This window comes from Lipotes vexillifer, unplaced genomic scaffold, assembly GCF_000442215.2.
Source record: "Lipotes vexillifer unplaced genomic scaffold, Lipotes_vexillifer_v1.1 scaffold522, whole genome shotgun sequence".
In the NCBI taxonomy this organism is placed as follows: domain Eukaryota; kingdom Metazoa; phylum Chordata; class Mammalia; order Artiodactyla; family Lipotidae; genus Lipotes; species Lipotes vexillifer.
Genome location: NW_006780291.1, coordinates 964,604 through 979,395, shown reverse-complemented (window position 1 = coordinate 979,395; position 14,792 = coordinate 964,604). Strand labels below are relative to the sequence as shown.

At 42.1% G+C, this 14,792-nt stretch overlaps 1 protein-coding gene across 1 annotated transcript in view; it reads right to left on the bottom strand.

Annotated features, from left to right (window-relative positions):
* GOLPH3 (golgi phosphoprotein 3) overlaps positions 1–14,295 on the bottom strand; it is a 53,210-nt gene extending 38,915 nt beyond the window's left edge. Inside the window, exon 1 of the mRNA XM_007453361.1 lies at positions 13,742–14,295. Within this exon, the coding sequence (XP_007453423.1) occupies positions 13,742–13,969 (228 nt within the window). The 5' untranslated portion in view covers positions 13,970–14,295. The remainder of the gene's footprint in view (positions 1–13,741) is intronic.
* Positions 14,296–14,792: the final 497 nt, after the last annotated feature.

Genomic DNA, 14,792 nt, shown 5'->3' with positions numbered 1-14,792 from the left:
GACTCAGATTTTCTTCTTCAGCTGTGTAAAATAACATTTTTAGAAGGATAACTTTCCCATCTAGTTATTTTCACATATATAATTTCTCATAATATATCCCATCTAGAATGCTAGTTTCCTATCAAGTCACATGCTACATCTCATTCAAAATTCTGCTCAGTGGGGCTTCCCTGGTGGTGCAGTGGTTAAGAATCTGCCTGCCAATGCAGGGGACGCGGGTTCAAGCCCTGGTCTGGGAAGATCCCACATGTTGTGGAGCAACTAAGCCCATGCGCCGCAACTACTGAGCCTGAGCTCTAGAGCCCATAAGCCACAACTACTGAGCCCACGTGCCGCAACTACTGAAGCCCATGCACCTAGAGCCTGTGCTCCGCAACAAGAGAAGCCACCACAATGAGAAGCCCACGCACCGCTACAAAGAGTAGCCCCTGCTCAGCAGGGGCTACTAGAGAAAGCCCGCGCACAGCAACAAAGACCCAATGCAACAAAAATAAAAATTAAAAAAGAAAGAAGAAAAAACCTGCTCAAAACTTATCTCCGTAAAGTGTTCCCTTCCATTTCCAACATCCCTCTTCGGTGACACCCCCCAACTTCAGGTCTCCTTCACTTGCCCCAGTCCCCACAGCACCGAGCACTCCTACCCGCTCTACCACTGATGACAGAGTCACTTTTCCCTTCCTCATGAAATCTAGACAAGAGCCCACATAAGGAATTCCTCCCTTCAAAGGAATTCTCTTTTCTTACCAGCTATTAAGATGTTTTTTAATTTCCGCTGAATGGCAGAGGACTAGAAAAAGGCTGCCACTGTTCCACAGATGAGGCAAAGGCATCTGCCAAAACGTGATCCAAGAAATCTGGAGGTAAGAGAAGAGCTACTTCCCCAACCAAACAAAGAAAAAAACATACAAACACACAAACCCTCTTCAACACCAATTCTACTGAAGGCAGAGTTTCTAACAACAAAGTTTATAATCAGAACATACCCACAAAGGAAATGGGGAACGTAAAGTCACGACAAGGCTTCAAACGGTAGTGTGTGGTTACTGGAGGAGATGGATGGATGCAGGAAAAGGAGACACAAGACCTGAAAGAGCAAGAACCCCAAAGGAGCAGAGTGCATACTGGGGTGAGAGCAGGCGATCAGCCTACAAGAAGGCCACTTACTGAACAGGAGAGCTGCAGATAAAGGTAGGCAGGGGAAGACAGGTGAGGGAATCCTCTATCTGTAGGCTCAGAGCAAGGAAGGAGTAAAACAAGAGACTTTAAGGGAGTGGTGAAGATTTTAAATAGTCACTGCGGAGAATAATGAGGGCCTGAACTAAGGCAGTGGCCCTGAGAATGGAGAGAAGACAAATTCAAAGAATTACTTCAGAGAATGTAAACTGAGTCACCTAGTAGATGTGGATGGTGAAAGAGAGAAGGCTGTAGAGTCTGACCTAACAACTGTGTGGCTGCAAGCGTATGGGCTCTGACAAGGAATGCAGAACATCTTAGTGCAAAGATGCGACTCCCAAATCTCCATTTCCAGTCCGAACATCTCTCCTGAACACCAAATTTGCAACTGCCTACTGAAGCATAAAGTTTATATACAAATATTGGGCTGGCCAAAAAGTTCGTTCAGGTTTTTCTGTAACATTTTACAGAAAAACCTGAACGAACTTTTTGGCCAACCCAATAAATAAGTTACTGGACCTCTCCTTTCGCATTTCCTAAAGGCACTTACAACCCAGTACAAATCTGCAGACAGACAAAAAAGACAAAGAGAGTGAAAAGACTACAAGGGACTGTCTAAATGAGACCTCTGAGCTCTTTTCAAGCCCTCTAACTATTTAGGCAGACGGATAATTCTTTTAATATCTAGTTTCATTTTCAAAAATTTACAACTTGAACAAAGTTAGAGGATTCACACTTCCTGATTTCAAAACTTATTACAGGGACTTCCCTGGTGGTGCACTGGTTAAGAATCTGCCTGCCAATGCAGGGGACACGGGTTCGAGCCCTGGTCCAGGAAGATCCCACATGCCACAGAGCAACTGAACCCGTGCACCACAACTACTGAGCCTGCGCTCTAGAACTCACGAGCCACAACTACTGAAGCCCGCGCACCTAGAGCCCCTGCTCTACAACAAGAGAAGCCACTGCAATGAGAAGCCCGCGCACCGCAATGAAGAGTAGCCCCCGCTCGCCGCAACTAGAGAAAGCCCGCACGCAGCAACAAAGACCCAATGCAGCCAAAAATAAAATTTATTAAAAAAATTAAAATTTAAAAATTAAAAAAAAACTTATTACAAAGCCACAGTAATCAAAACAATGTTGTACTGGCATAAAGACAGACATTAGGCCAATGGAATAGATTAGAGAGCCCAGAAATAAACCCTCACATGTATGATCATATGATTTTGACAAGGAGGCCAAGACCATTCAATAGAGAAAGAACAGTCTTCTCAGCAAATGGTGCTGAGAAAATTGGATATCCACATGTAAAAGAATGAATTTGGACCCTTACCTTATATCCTACACAAAAACTAACTCATAATCGATCAAAGACCTCAAATTAAGAATTAAAACTATAAAACTTATAGAAAACAACAGAAAAGCTTTATGACACTGAATTTGGAAATGAATTATTGAATAGGACACCAAAAGTACAGGCAAAAAAAAGAAAAAAGAAAGTATACTCCATCATTAAAGGACATTATCAACAGAGCGAAAAGGCAACCCACTGACTGGGAGAAAATATTTGCAAATCACATACAGGCATACCTCAGAGATAGTGTGGGTTCAGTTCCAGACCACTGAAATAAAGGAAATATCACAATAAAGCAAGTCACACAAATTTTCTGTGCATATAAAAGTTATGTTTACACTATAAATCATCTGACAACACAGGGTTGCCACAAACCATCAATTTAAAAAAAAAAAGCAATATCTGTGAAGCACTTAACAAAGTGAAGTGCAATAAAACAAGACATGGGATGCCTGTACCTGATAAGAGATTAGTATCTCAATATATAAAGAACTTCTAAAACTCAACAACAACAACAAAAACTGATTAAAAAATGGGCAAAAGGGACTTCCCTGGTGGTGCAGTGGTTAAGAGTCCGCCTACCAATGCAGGGGACACAGGTTCGATCCCTGGTCCAGGAAGATCCCACATGCTGCAGAGCAACTAAGCCCGTGTGCCACAACTACTAAACCCCGTGCACCTAGAGCCTGTGCTCCGCAACAAGAGAAGCCACCGCAATGAGAAGCACGTGCACCGCAATGAAGAGTAGCCCACGCTCACCGCAACTAGAGAAAGCCCGTGTGCAGCAACGAAGACCCAATGCAGCCAAAAATAAATAAATTTAATAAATTTTTTTTAAAAACCCAAAAAACCAAAAAGTAGCAAGTGACAGCCAGGATGTGGAGAAACTGCAATCCTTGTGCATTGCTGCTGGGAATGTAAAATGGTACAGCTACTGTGGAAAACAGTATGGTAGTTCCTCAAGAAAATTAAACACAGAATTACCATGTGATCCAGCAATCCTACTTCTAGGTATATCTCCAAAAGAATTGAAGCAGGGACTCAAACAACTCAATCAACAATGTTCCAAAAGCAGCCTTATTCACAATAGCTTAAAAGCAGAAACAACCAAAATGTCCATGATAGTTGAATGGATAAACAAACTGTGATATATACATATAATGAATATTATTCAGCCTTAAAAAAGAATGAAATTCTGATACATGCTACAACCTGAACGAACCCTGAAAACATTTATGCTAAGTAAAATAGTAAAGACACAAAAGGTCAGATATACAATTCTACTTAACAAAGTATCTAGAAGAGTCAAATTCAGAGAGAGAAAGCAGAATGGAATGAGGGTTACCAGAGGCTAGGGGGAGGGGGGAAAGGAGCAGTTAGCTAATGGTTAAGAGTTGCAGTTTGGAAAGGAATTGTGATGATGGTTGCAACATTCACAACAACGTGAAGGTCCTTAACACCACTGAGCTGTACACTTTAAATTGGCGGAAACAGTAAACGTTATGTATATTTTACCACAATAAAAAAAGTTGAAAAAAAACCTTTCCTTTTATTCTTTTAGACCTATCAGTCACAGTTAAGACTATGGAGACTCTACGAGGGAACCATTTTAATAATGTTTCTAGCCCAGCACTAGGAACACTGCCCAGAGCATAAACGATCCTCCACTATTTGAGGACAAGTGAGAAATGGATGGATGGATGGACAAAATACTGTAAGTTCAAAACTTAAAAACAATTTCTAAACGTATCAAATATTTTTGAAAATCACTAAAACGTATGTTAAAACAATTTTTTAACTTTAATTTAGAATTTCATAGACGCCATCTTAAAACACTATTTGTGACAATCAAATGGAAGTTAATCCCAAAACCACTTTCCAGTCAGCTTCGAAGTACTCTGTGAATAGAATTCCCCAGGAGGTTCTGTTGCAAGCCCTAGCTCCCCCTACTCTCCTAAACTGGAATGCCCCTTCTTCTGTAAAGAGTGCAATGTACGGCCCAACTCCCCATTGCTTCTGACACTTTCCGGGACAGCCTCGGCCTAATTCACTACTTCCCCTGAACCAAAAATGTACTGTCGTCTTCTACCCAACTGGCACTTAGGACAGTACTACTTACACTGTTACTTTAATTCTCAAGTGCCTTATCTCCCCACTACTAGACTATAAACGTGTGAAGACCAGGACTTTTCTTGTTACTTTATTTCATTCCTAGTCCCATTTAACGAAACCTTGCACAAAGTACAATTTTATAATTTGGGGCAATTTTGCAAAGTGTTATTCCCACGTCTTTCCCCACTCTCAACCTCCTCAGGGAAGGCACTTTGGTAGCCAAAGGACCTACAGTGAAGGAGAAATGAAAAGTAAATTACAAGATATGGAGGAAATGGGGAAAATGTTTCAATAAAAGATAAATTTAAAAAGAAAGAGTTGTGGGCCAATGCCTTCTCGAGGCGACCCAGCCCTAAGACCTTCAAGAGATCCTGGCCTTGAACTTAGGCAGGAAGGACCCTTCCCCCTAAAAAATGGGAGAAGGGGCATCAAAAACGGGAGGTGGGAACAACGAAAGGTGGGAAGAACTGGTGACCAGAGGGGTTAGAAAAGGTCAAGGACCTTTTTAAGCTTTCCAACTTAGAGCCAAGACATGATGAAACCTAATACTTCTGTGCACCAACTATATTAGGCACTTTACATGTGTTATTTTGTTTACTTGTCATTAGAATCATTTATCATTTTGGAGGCTTCTGATGTCTCTGGAGAGTCAGCAGTATCTTATAAGAATTGTTCAAGGAAGACTCCGGACTTGGCCTAAGAATAAGAAGTGGTACTTCAGCTTTCCAGATTTCCCAGTACAGCATGCCAAGGATTACCAAAAAAAAAAAAAAAAAAACGGGTTGTGGGTTCAGGACAAACACAAAGGTAAGTGAGCACAGATAACTAATTGCATTTGAAGAGAATGTTCACTAAGCCCAGCAAAGCACAAGAGGGTTAAGAAATAATAAAAACAGCGGAAATATTAAATATTTGTCAAGATCACTATAAATCTTAATTCTTCTCTGGGCTAGGTAATTACCTATTTGCATTTGTTCAACACCTTGCAGTTTTTAAAGCACTTGCACATATGCCAATTCACTGGATCCCTACAATTTAGAGGTTATGGGACAGCCCACAAATGTAGGCCCATTGTGCCCAGGGGGTAACTGAGGGTCTAAGAATTTAAAGCATTTATCGTAACTAATTATTCTAACTACTCAAAGGCAAGGCTGGAAATCAAAAACATGGCAATCTTCTGATTCCTGATCCAAGGCACCCCCTTACGTCCCTATTGCACTTAACGTGTACTTCCATTAAAGTCAATAACTTATTTTATTGGAATCATTTGCAAATCTGTCTTCTATATAGACTATCCGGATGCTCCTGAGGGTAAGAAGTTTTTCTTTGCAACCTCACCACCAGCAAAGACACTGGCACATAGGTGTTCAATAGTTGGACTGAACTAGGGCTTCCCTGGTGGCACAGTGGTTGAGAATCCACCTGCCAATGCAGGGGACATGAGTTCGAGCTCTGGTCCAGAAAGATCACACACGCCGCAGAGCAATTAAGCCTGCGTGCCACAACTACTGAGCCTGCGCTCTAAAGCCCGTGAGCCACAACTACTGAGCCTAAGTGCCACAACTACTGAAGCCCACGTGCCTAGAGCCCATGCACCCAAACGAAGAGTGGCCCCTGCTCACCATAGCTAGAGAAAGCCCACGTGTAGCAACAAAGACCCAATGCAGCCATAAATAAATAAACTTATTAAAGAAAAAAAAAGTTGGACTGAACTAAATCTGTCTCCATTTTATATAACAGGGCATAGATACAAAAATTAAATGACAAGCTCAATTCAGTGACTGAAATTTAAGCTAAATTCTTAAAATGCTATTTCTGAGCTTATTTTGTTAACATAGTATAAAACCGTTTAACAGTTGCATTTGAGAAACTGGAACTAGAAAATGAAACCAGAGTAAAAATAACCACTAGCAATTTATATGCAGTCCTTTATTTCCAGTCCCTCCACAGGGCAGAGGGTAGAGAGTAGGGAACAAAGAGTTTACCTATACATTATCAACCAACAAGAATAACTTTGTTCTTAAAATTTAACTCACAACTCCCTGCAGCTCAGTATACTAAAACTGTTCCTCCTACTACTGAACTACAAGTCAAATTCTATTACAATTAAAAAGTCCTAGTGGAGGGCTTCCCTGGTGGCGCAGTGGTTGAGAGTCTGCCTGCCGATGCAGGGGACACGGGTTTGTGCCCCGATCCAGGAGGATCCCACGTGCCACGGAGCGGCTGGGCCCGTGAGCCATGGCCGCTGAGCCTGCGCGTCCGCGGCGGGAGAGGCCACAACGGTGAGAGGCCCGCGTACCACACACACACACAAAAAAAGTCCTATTGGACAAAAAGATTTCTAATCCTCAACTCAGCACAAACTTAGTATTTTCAATATTCATTTATTTCACTATTTCTCAACGTTTTTTTTCCATTACTGCTCCCTAAAGGAGCTTTTTCAGACTTTTTCCTATAACCACACCCTCCCCCATAAAATTTTAGGAAGATGGCACACTATATGTGTATCTATGCTTTACACATAGAAGAAGTCAGAATTTTTCACCACCACCCCCAGAACCAATTCTCCCTCCCTTGGGTATGACGCTACCCTAAATGAAAATACATGATTTACTCAGTAAATATTTTCTGAATGGCAGCTATAGGCCAAGCTGAGATATTCACCATGGGAAGATTCTACGACAGCAACACAATTTAGTTTTTTACTTTTACTGTAAGAGTTCTGACCCACAGAACAAAACGAAGTGGGCTTGAAGACAGAGAACTTCTTCCTAGTGGTGGCACCTCATCAGGGACTTGGCTCAATAAATATTTGATTAATGCACGGAAGGTATTAGAATTCTACATGTGGTAGAATGACCAGGCTACAGAAATGCTGGCTTCCTATCTCAAACCTCACAGAACTGAAAATCCAACCCACCACAACCCTGAAACCTGAAATTTTCTGTAGTCAATTTTCAAGAGGGAAAAAAAAAAGACAAAACACAGCCAAAACAAAAAACTTAAAACTAAAACAAAGAAACAGTTTCTATTAGATAATTTTTAACCTTCTGGTTCACTAAATGCTTTGAGTATCTGAAGGCTATGTTCTCTTTCTCCAGAAAAATATACACATACAACACACACAACTGCAGAACGTTTTACAGACTTTTAAACTCATCCTTTGACTCCAATTTAAGACCTTCCCTTATTAAAGGAATATGTAAACTATACACAATTTATTAAGTTTAAAAGTAAGGTCTTTTCTTCATTTAAAATTTAACTTTTTCAGCTTAAAAGTATATTTACAAGAAGCATTTTTTCTGGCAATGTAATGTACTTTAATATTAATTGTATTCTTGCAGATCAGATGTTTACCAAACAACTAATAAGATGAGATAATATGAATAAAATAACAGCCTATTTTATATATTTACCTGTAATACCTAAATTAAAACCCCAAGATTTACTAAATTATAACACTCTACAGTACTTTTGAGACATGTTGCAGTCTTTCAAGCTTTGATCAGGGAAACCTAAAGCCACTAACATCAATTCCAAAATGAAGCCAGGCTCCGACCTTTGTTACTTGTCACTACACTTATTATGTGGAAGAAACGTGGGGACCAGCAGTCTCTTTGTGCTGCTTCAAAAGGAAACTAGCATGAAAATAAAATCCCCTAAACAAAGACTACAGCAACTCTGAATGATACAATTTACTCTGATTAATAGCAGAAAAATTATGCTGATACAAAGTAGGGAAAATTTACTCTGATTAATAGCAGAAAAATTATGCTGATACAAAGTAAGGAAAGTTTGTTTGGGCCAAAGGTTTAACACGACATAACTGGACAAGCATAATGCATTTAGGGTCTTTTGAGATTTACATGTAAGCTGACACTTACTGTAATAGGTAATCTCTTTAAACATCATAAAAACTCCCCAAATATTTGATCAAAATAATTTCAAAGTACAATTCTACAAGATAATCTCAAATGATCCATACAGGAATGCTCAGATGGTTTAAAATTAATAAATATCAAATATTAGTATGACTTATAAAATGAATCAGTGAATGTTTTGGCCACACTGTGAAAGGACGCTGAAGCACTGAAAAGTAATCTCACTAGCATAAAGTCTTGTTTAAAAGATACAATCAAGTGGTCCAATGACCTCCAAAAACTAATTTTTGAGATCCTGTATATCTCTTATGTGTGTACTTACTCTTAAATACACCTGAAAAAAATAAATGAAAACTCAAATCTTTCAAAAATATGAATAGCATATTATTTGTATTAAAGGAATAACAAAATTCCAAAACTCTGAAGTCTTTATTATACTTTAAATTACTGAAATCTTAGCACACCTTTAAATACTGAATATTTGTTAAATGAATTTCTCATTAACAGATTTGATATCCAGAGACGGTGTGTATTACTGCATGTACAGAAAGGAGAATTAAAAAAAAAAAAAGTTAGCCATCTTGATAAGTAGCGACCTTGGGAAACTTACTCCAAAAATGGAACACTCTGGTATCAATCGTTGGAGCCAATTTAAAAGACACACAAAAGTCAGTTCCATCATTTTAGTTAAACTTAACTATTTTACCCTAAGTGTGTATTATCCAGCTCAAGCACTTACTTATTTTTCAAGATAGAGTTAAATTATCACATTAAGGTTCTTATCTGCAATCATTAAAAACATTAACAATTGACTCTGGCTTTCTTTAAAAAGGGACTTTACTGGAAGGTTCCTAAAGCTTACAAAATTGAAAGGTGCCTGGAAAATCGGGATGGGAAAGACAAGCACCAAAGGGCTAGGGAGAAAGAAGCTAAGGGACCCAAGTCTGAGAACACTCTGACCTACACTGACACTCCTCTGATAGGTCTCCAAAAACCCTCACAAGCCTGCTGTTCTGTTCTCAAGATCCAAAGCCCCAGAAGAAAATGTCTGGTTGGACAAGTCTAGGTCTGACTGCACCACAAAAGAGAAAGGGTAAATGCTTCAACAGTGCACCCTGGAAATACATCCAATGGGAACACCCTAAAAACAAGACAAAACCTAGAAAGGACAAGGTGGAGAGTAAAACAATAAATGTCCGCAGCAGTCCAATCAGAACCATAGGAGAGGTCTACGTCTCTCTCCATTTTAGAGAGCTTTGAGGCTCAGAGATCAAATAACATGTAAAACAAAGGATACACCGCAGACCAGGACTATACTATACTGCCTCTTTCCACTCTGCTATTCCACATGCACACTCTTAAATTATACCTGGCCGTTTAAAGTAATCAAATCCAACTTTAAAGCACTAAGAACTGTCATGAATGAAGATATTTAAAAGTATATGACACCAGTTATTTCACATAATTCTCAACGAGGCATTCTGAAAACACTAACTACTGGAGGCACCTATGGAAAAATCAAATAGTTGGGAGGAAAAAAATACCTAGCTTGTTTGCAGTTCCTTCCTCTCAACTACAGGGGAGACAGCAGAAATCCTGCTAATTATTTGGAAGCTGAATTCAAATTTAAACCCATCTGCCATCCTTGCTGTGGCCTCTGACAATTTACTTCAAATACCTATGTCCTCTGCCCAGACTGAGCATCGGAATCCCCAGAGGGGCCCAGGCATTGGTGTTTTAATAAAAGACAGAAAGGAAAATCATTGGTAAAAAATCTGAAATGAAACTCACAATAACTTTAGAGTCATCCCTAAGAGGTAATCTGAAGCCAGACCATCTGCTTACTGGCAGGCAAGCTGAGCCTTCTGTTCAGCAAAGGGGTGAGGGAGAGAATATCAGATTCAGGATACGAGTTAAAATAATTTTAATATTATAGACTGTAAATGTGTTAAAAGTAAGCTGATAATACAATGAGAAAGAACAAATGACAACCTCATACAATAAGAATGAAACTCACAAACTTTGCTTTACAAAAGGCACAAATAAAAGTACAAAAATAGGCAAAATTATTCTATGCTGAATTCTAAAGTCAAGCCAGTGGTAACCCTTGAGGACCAGGCAGTGACTGGAAAAGGAAATCAAGCAGGGCTTCTGGAGAGCTGGTCATGTTGTTTCTTGATCTAGGTGCTGGTTCAACAGGTGTGTTCAATTTGCAAAACTTCTTCGCACTCGTGAACTTTTCTGTGGGTTTGTTATTCAACAAAAAGCATTTTTAACAAACCATAAGTCTCAGCATTTTTGAAAAGTCAAACTAATTTCACCTCTCACAATTTCTTTAAAATTCTTCTTGTTCTGATTTCAAGTAAGGTTAGCTCACATATATATAAAATGTGTCCATCATTAATGACAAACCTAACCTTTGAATTTAGCTTTTAAATATCTTAAAAATACCCAGAAATATAACAAAGATGGACACTAAGTAAAAATAATAAAAAGTTAAAGCAGTGAGTTTATTAAGCTGTATATATTACAGGTAAAGTTTAGAATTTGTTAATATTAAACTTAGTAAGGGGACTTCCCTGGTGGCGCAGTGGTTAAGAATCCACCTCCCAATGCAGGGGACACGGTTTCGAGCCCTGGTCCGGGAAGATCTCACATGCCGCGGAGCAACTAAGCCCATGCGCCACAACTACTGAGCCTGCGCTCTAGAGCCCGCGAGCCACAACTACTGAGCCCGTGCGCCACAACTACTGAAGCCCGCGGACCTAGAGCCCGTGCTCCACAACAAGACAAGCCACCGCAATGAGAAGCCCACGCACTGCAACGAAGAGTACGCTCGCCGCAGCTAGAGAAAGCCCGCGCGCAGCAACGAAGACCCAACACAGCCAGAAATAAATTAAATAAATAAATTTCTTAAAAAAAAAAAACAATAAAAAACACAATGGACTGGGATAATGCAAAATTTATGACATGGTTGGTTTCCCCCCCCCAAGCAGGGAACTAGCTAAAGTAGGAAGTTTAAAGGGGGGGCTGGGGGGGCGGGTGGAAGGAATCTCCTAAAGAGAAAGAAATGAATGGATGAGTTGCCAGGGCTAGTTATTATGTAAAGATGTGAGGACAGGGGAAAATATACAGGTTAATCCCTAAAACCTAAGTCTAAAGCAATGCGAAGTCCCAACCCCACCCACAGCCACTTCAACTCCATGCACTTGCCTGCAAAAGGGAAAAAAAGTTTCCCTATGTGGTTGTTGAAATGCTCAGAATTAGCTAGTGTCTGGACCTTGGCCATGACACGGCAAAGTATAGTGACTCCTGACACAAACACAACAGATGGTTTCAATTATGTACCACCAAAGAACTTTAAATTTTCTAGGTTTTGTAAGTATCATTAAGCTTCAACAAATAAATTCTTTAGATTATCTTCATGAAAACCAGTCACAGAAAAACAGCATGTTAATATGTTTCAGCTTAAACATTCAGAGTAACACATACTTAAAAAAACAAAAAGGTACCTTCTCACCATAATTTCTCATTTAGAGTGACTCAGAAGTCCAAAAGCTAGTTTTGGTTTTAGCGTTTAAGTTTTAGTTTTACACACAGAATGTACCCACATAGAAAAGTCTCAAAAACTATAAACCAAAATGTTCACTCAGAAATATGGATGACTTTTCTTCACTTTGCTTTTTTTTTTTTTTTTGGTATTTTTTATAATGTTACTTTTGTCCCAAAGGAAAAAGAAAGAGACTTAAAGAAAAATGTTTATTACCAAGATTCTAAATGGTGAAGCCTAAAAAAAGCTTTCTTTTTTTTTTTAGAATACTTTCTAAAAATCACATTTCCAGGACACTATACAACGTTTGCTTTTCCAAAGAACAAAAAGGAATTTCACATACAGTCTGCTTTCATCATAACTCAGTAATTAAAACACAGATACTGGGGCCCCTTTCATAGCCAGAGGGACATCAACTTTTTTCAAGAGATCATCAGAAAAACCTGAGCAAACTGGAAACACAGAAAATGCAAATACTCTAGACATGTCCATCAAGGTAAATTTTAATTCATTAGATTACTAAATATCAGGAGTCCACAAACAATCTATATAAAACTCACCTATATCTGATAAGTTTTGGTGAATAAGACTAAGTTGTTTTAATAAGACTTATTTTTTTTTTTGCCCACCTCTGTGAATTGGGAAAACTTTATCTAAAAAAAAAACTTAGATATTTTTGTATCTGACTCTCAAAATGTGCCGTCTGTAGTTTCCACAGGGAGATAAAACAAGCTTCTGGGACCCCTCACCATACACGATTTATACAATATACATTCATCTGTCTGACCCTCTGGCAGGTCTCTAAAAATAATCATTTTTGGAGACAGACACGTGATAAAGCAAATATAGCAAAATGTTAATTATAGAACCTAGGAGGTGAGTGTACAGGTGTCCACTGCAGCATTTTTCTCAACTTCTCTATGTGTGAACAATCTCACAAGGTATTGGGGTGAAAACAATCGTTTCAAAGTCGGAACACAAGTATCTATCGAAACGCTGAGGCCTTTCATCAAATCACAAACCTAGCATTTCAAGCGCGCCCACGAAAATGCCCCTCCTTGAGACTGCAAGACTTTTTTAAAGAATAGTAAACTGGTAAAATGTAAACGCGATACTAAAAATAATCTCTCACGCAAAACAAATTTACCTAGGAAGTCAATTTCCAGGTTTCATGAGATTTTTGTTGGACTTCTATCAGTAAAACAACTTTTGCCTCCATTACCATTTCACCGAAATGTTTTCAAAATTCCAAACAGTACACCTTGTTGTTGTTGTTGTTGTTTTAATCTCCCAGAAAGCAGATGAGTGGACCTAGGTCCACTCATCTCCCAGGTCCTAAAACCTGCAGAACCTATGAGTTCGGGTGCACTCTAACCTGCAAGTCTCCAGGTGGGAATTGTACCCTGGGGTCTACCGGGGTTAAACACGCGGGAAAAAAGCGAGGAAGCAACAGACCGCCGGGGAGTCAAAATGAAAGGAGTGACTGTGAAAGGAGAAAGGGAAATCCAAGCAATCAGGGCGGGGAAGATCTGGAAGCCCGGGACCAGCTGGGCGCTCCCGGGCGCGGAGCTCGGGAGCTAGGAGGGCAGACGCGCGGAGCCGGTAGCCAGGCTCCCGCCTGGCGCCGGGGCCCCGCACCAGCCGCCCCCGACCTGACCGCTGCACCCGCACCTCTCGGTCCTTGAGGCCCAGAAGGAGAACCTCCTCCATCAGAGTCAGCCGCGTTTCCTTTGAGTCGCCCTTGTCATCTTCGTCCTGCTCGTCGCGACGGCTCTGCGCGTCGTCCTCGCCGTTGCCGCCGCCGCCGCCGCCAGCCGCCCGCTCCTTGTCGGCGGCGTTGCGGGAGGCCTCGGTGCGCCGCTGCACCAGCCCCGAGCTGCGCTGGGTCAGCGAGGTCATGGCTCCGGCCGAGGCGCCGCGCCGGGCCGAGAGGGACGCGGGACTTGCCGGGTCTCCCTCTTCCTCCCTTCGCGGCCCCCGACCCGCGCTTCCGTGTTAAACCCGGGCGCTGGGGCGACGTCCGTCGGTAGCGGGGCCGGGTGCAATCATGGGGAGACGGGCCGGGGCGAAGCAGGCAGGCCGGGCGTCGGGGCGGGCGAGGGGGCTCCTTCCTTCCTGCGGTCGCAGCCCAGGGGCTGCCGGAGCTCCGAGGCGGAGGCGGTGAAGGAGGAGGAACCGGCGGCGGCGGCGGCGGCGGCGGCGGCGGCGGCGGCGGCGCCTTTCCAATATGGCGGCGCCGGCTGACGTCACTGGAGGATGTGGCACGGCCGCCGCGGGGCGGGCCGGGAGAACGCCGGAAGCGGCGGGCAGGGACCCGGGGGCCGGGTCTCGCTGTCATCGACGAGCTCTCCGCTCCCCGGGGCTCCCCCGGCGCTCGCCCTTTTCTTGGGGTTCCTTTGCCGCCCGGCCCGCCGCCCCTCTCCCGTGACGTGTCCTTCCTCCGCCCGCCTTCCCCTGTGTCCCCCAAAGAACCGGGGCTGGAGCCAGAGTCGGGCAAGGCCCCAGCGAATCCGGGCAGCCTTGGCCTTGCGAGGGTGAACCCTGCTCCGTCTGGAGCTGTCCCCTTAGCACCCCAGACACCACCGTCCTCGGAGTTGGCCTCTCCCGGGGCTGCAAAGACCCGGCTTGGAATCCGGGGTCCCCACGAGTCACTGGAAGGACTTTGCTCACCGCTGATGGGGCGGGGAGAGGGCGCGCGCTCTGCCCACATTCCCAGACCCTT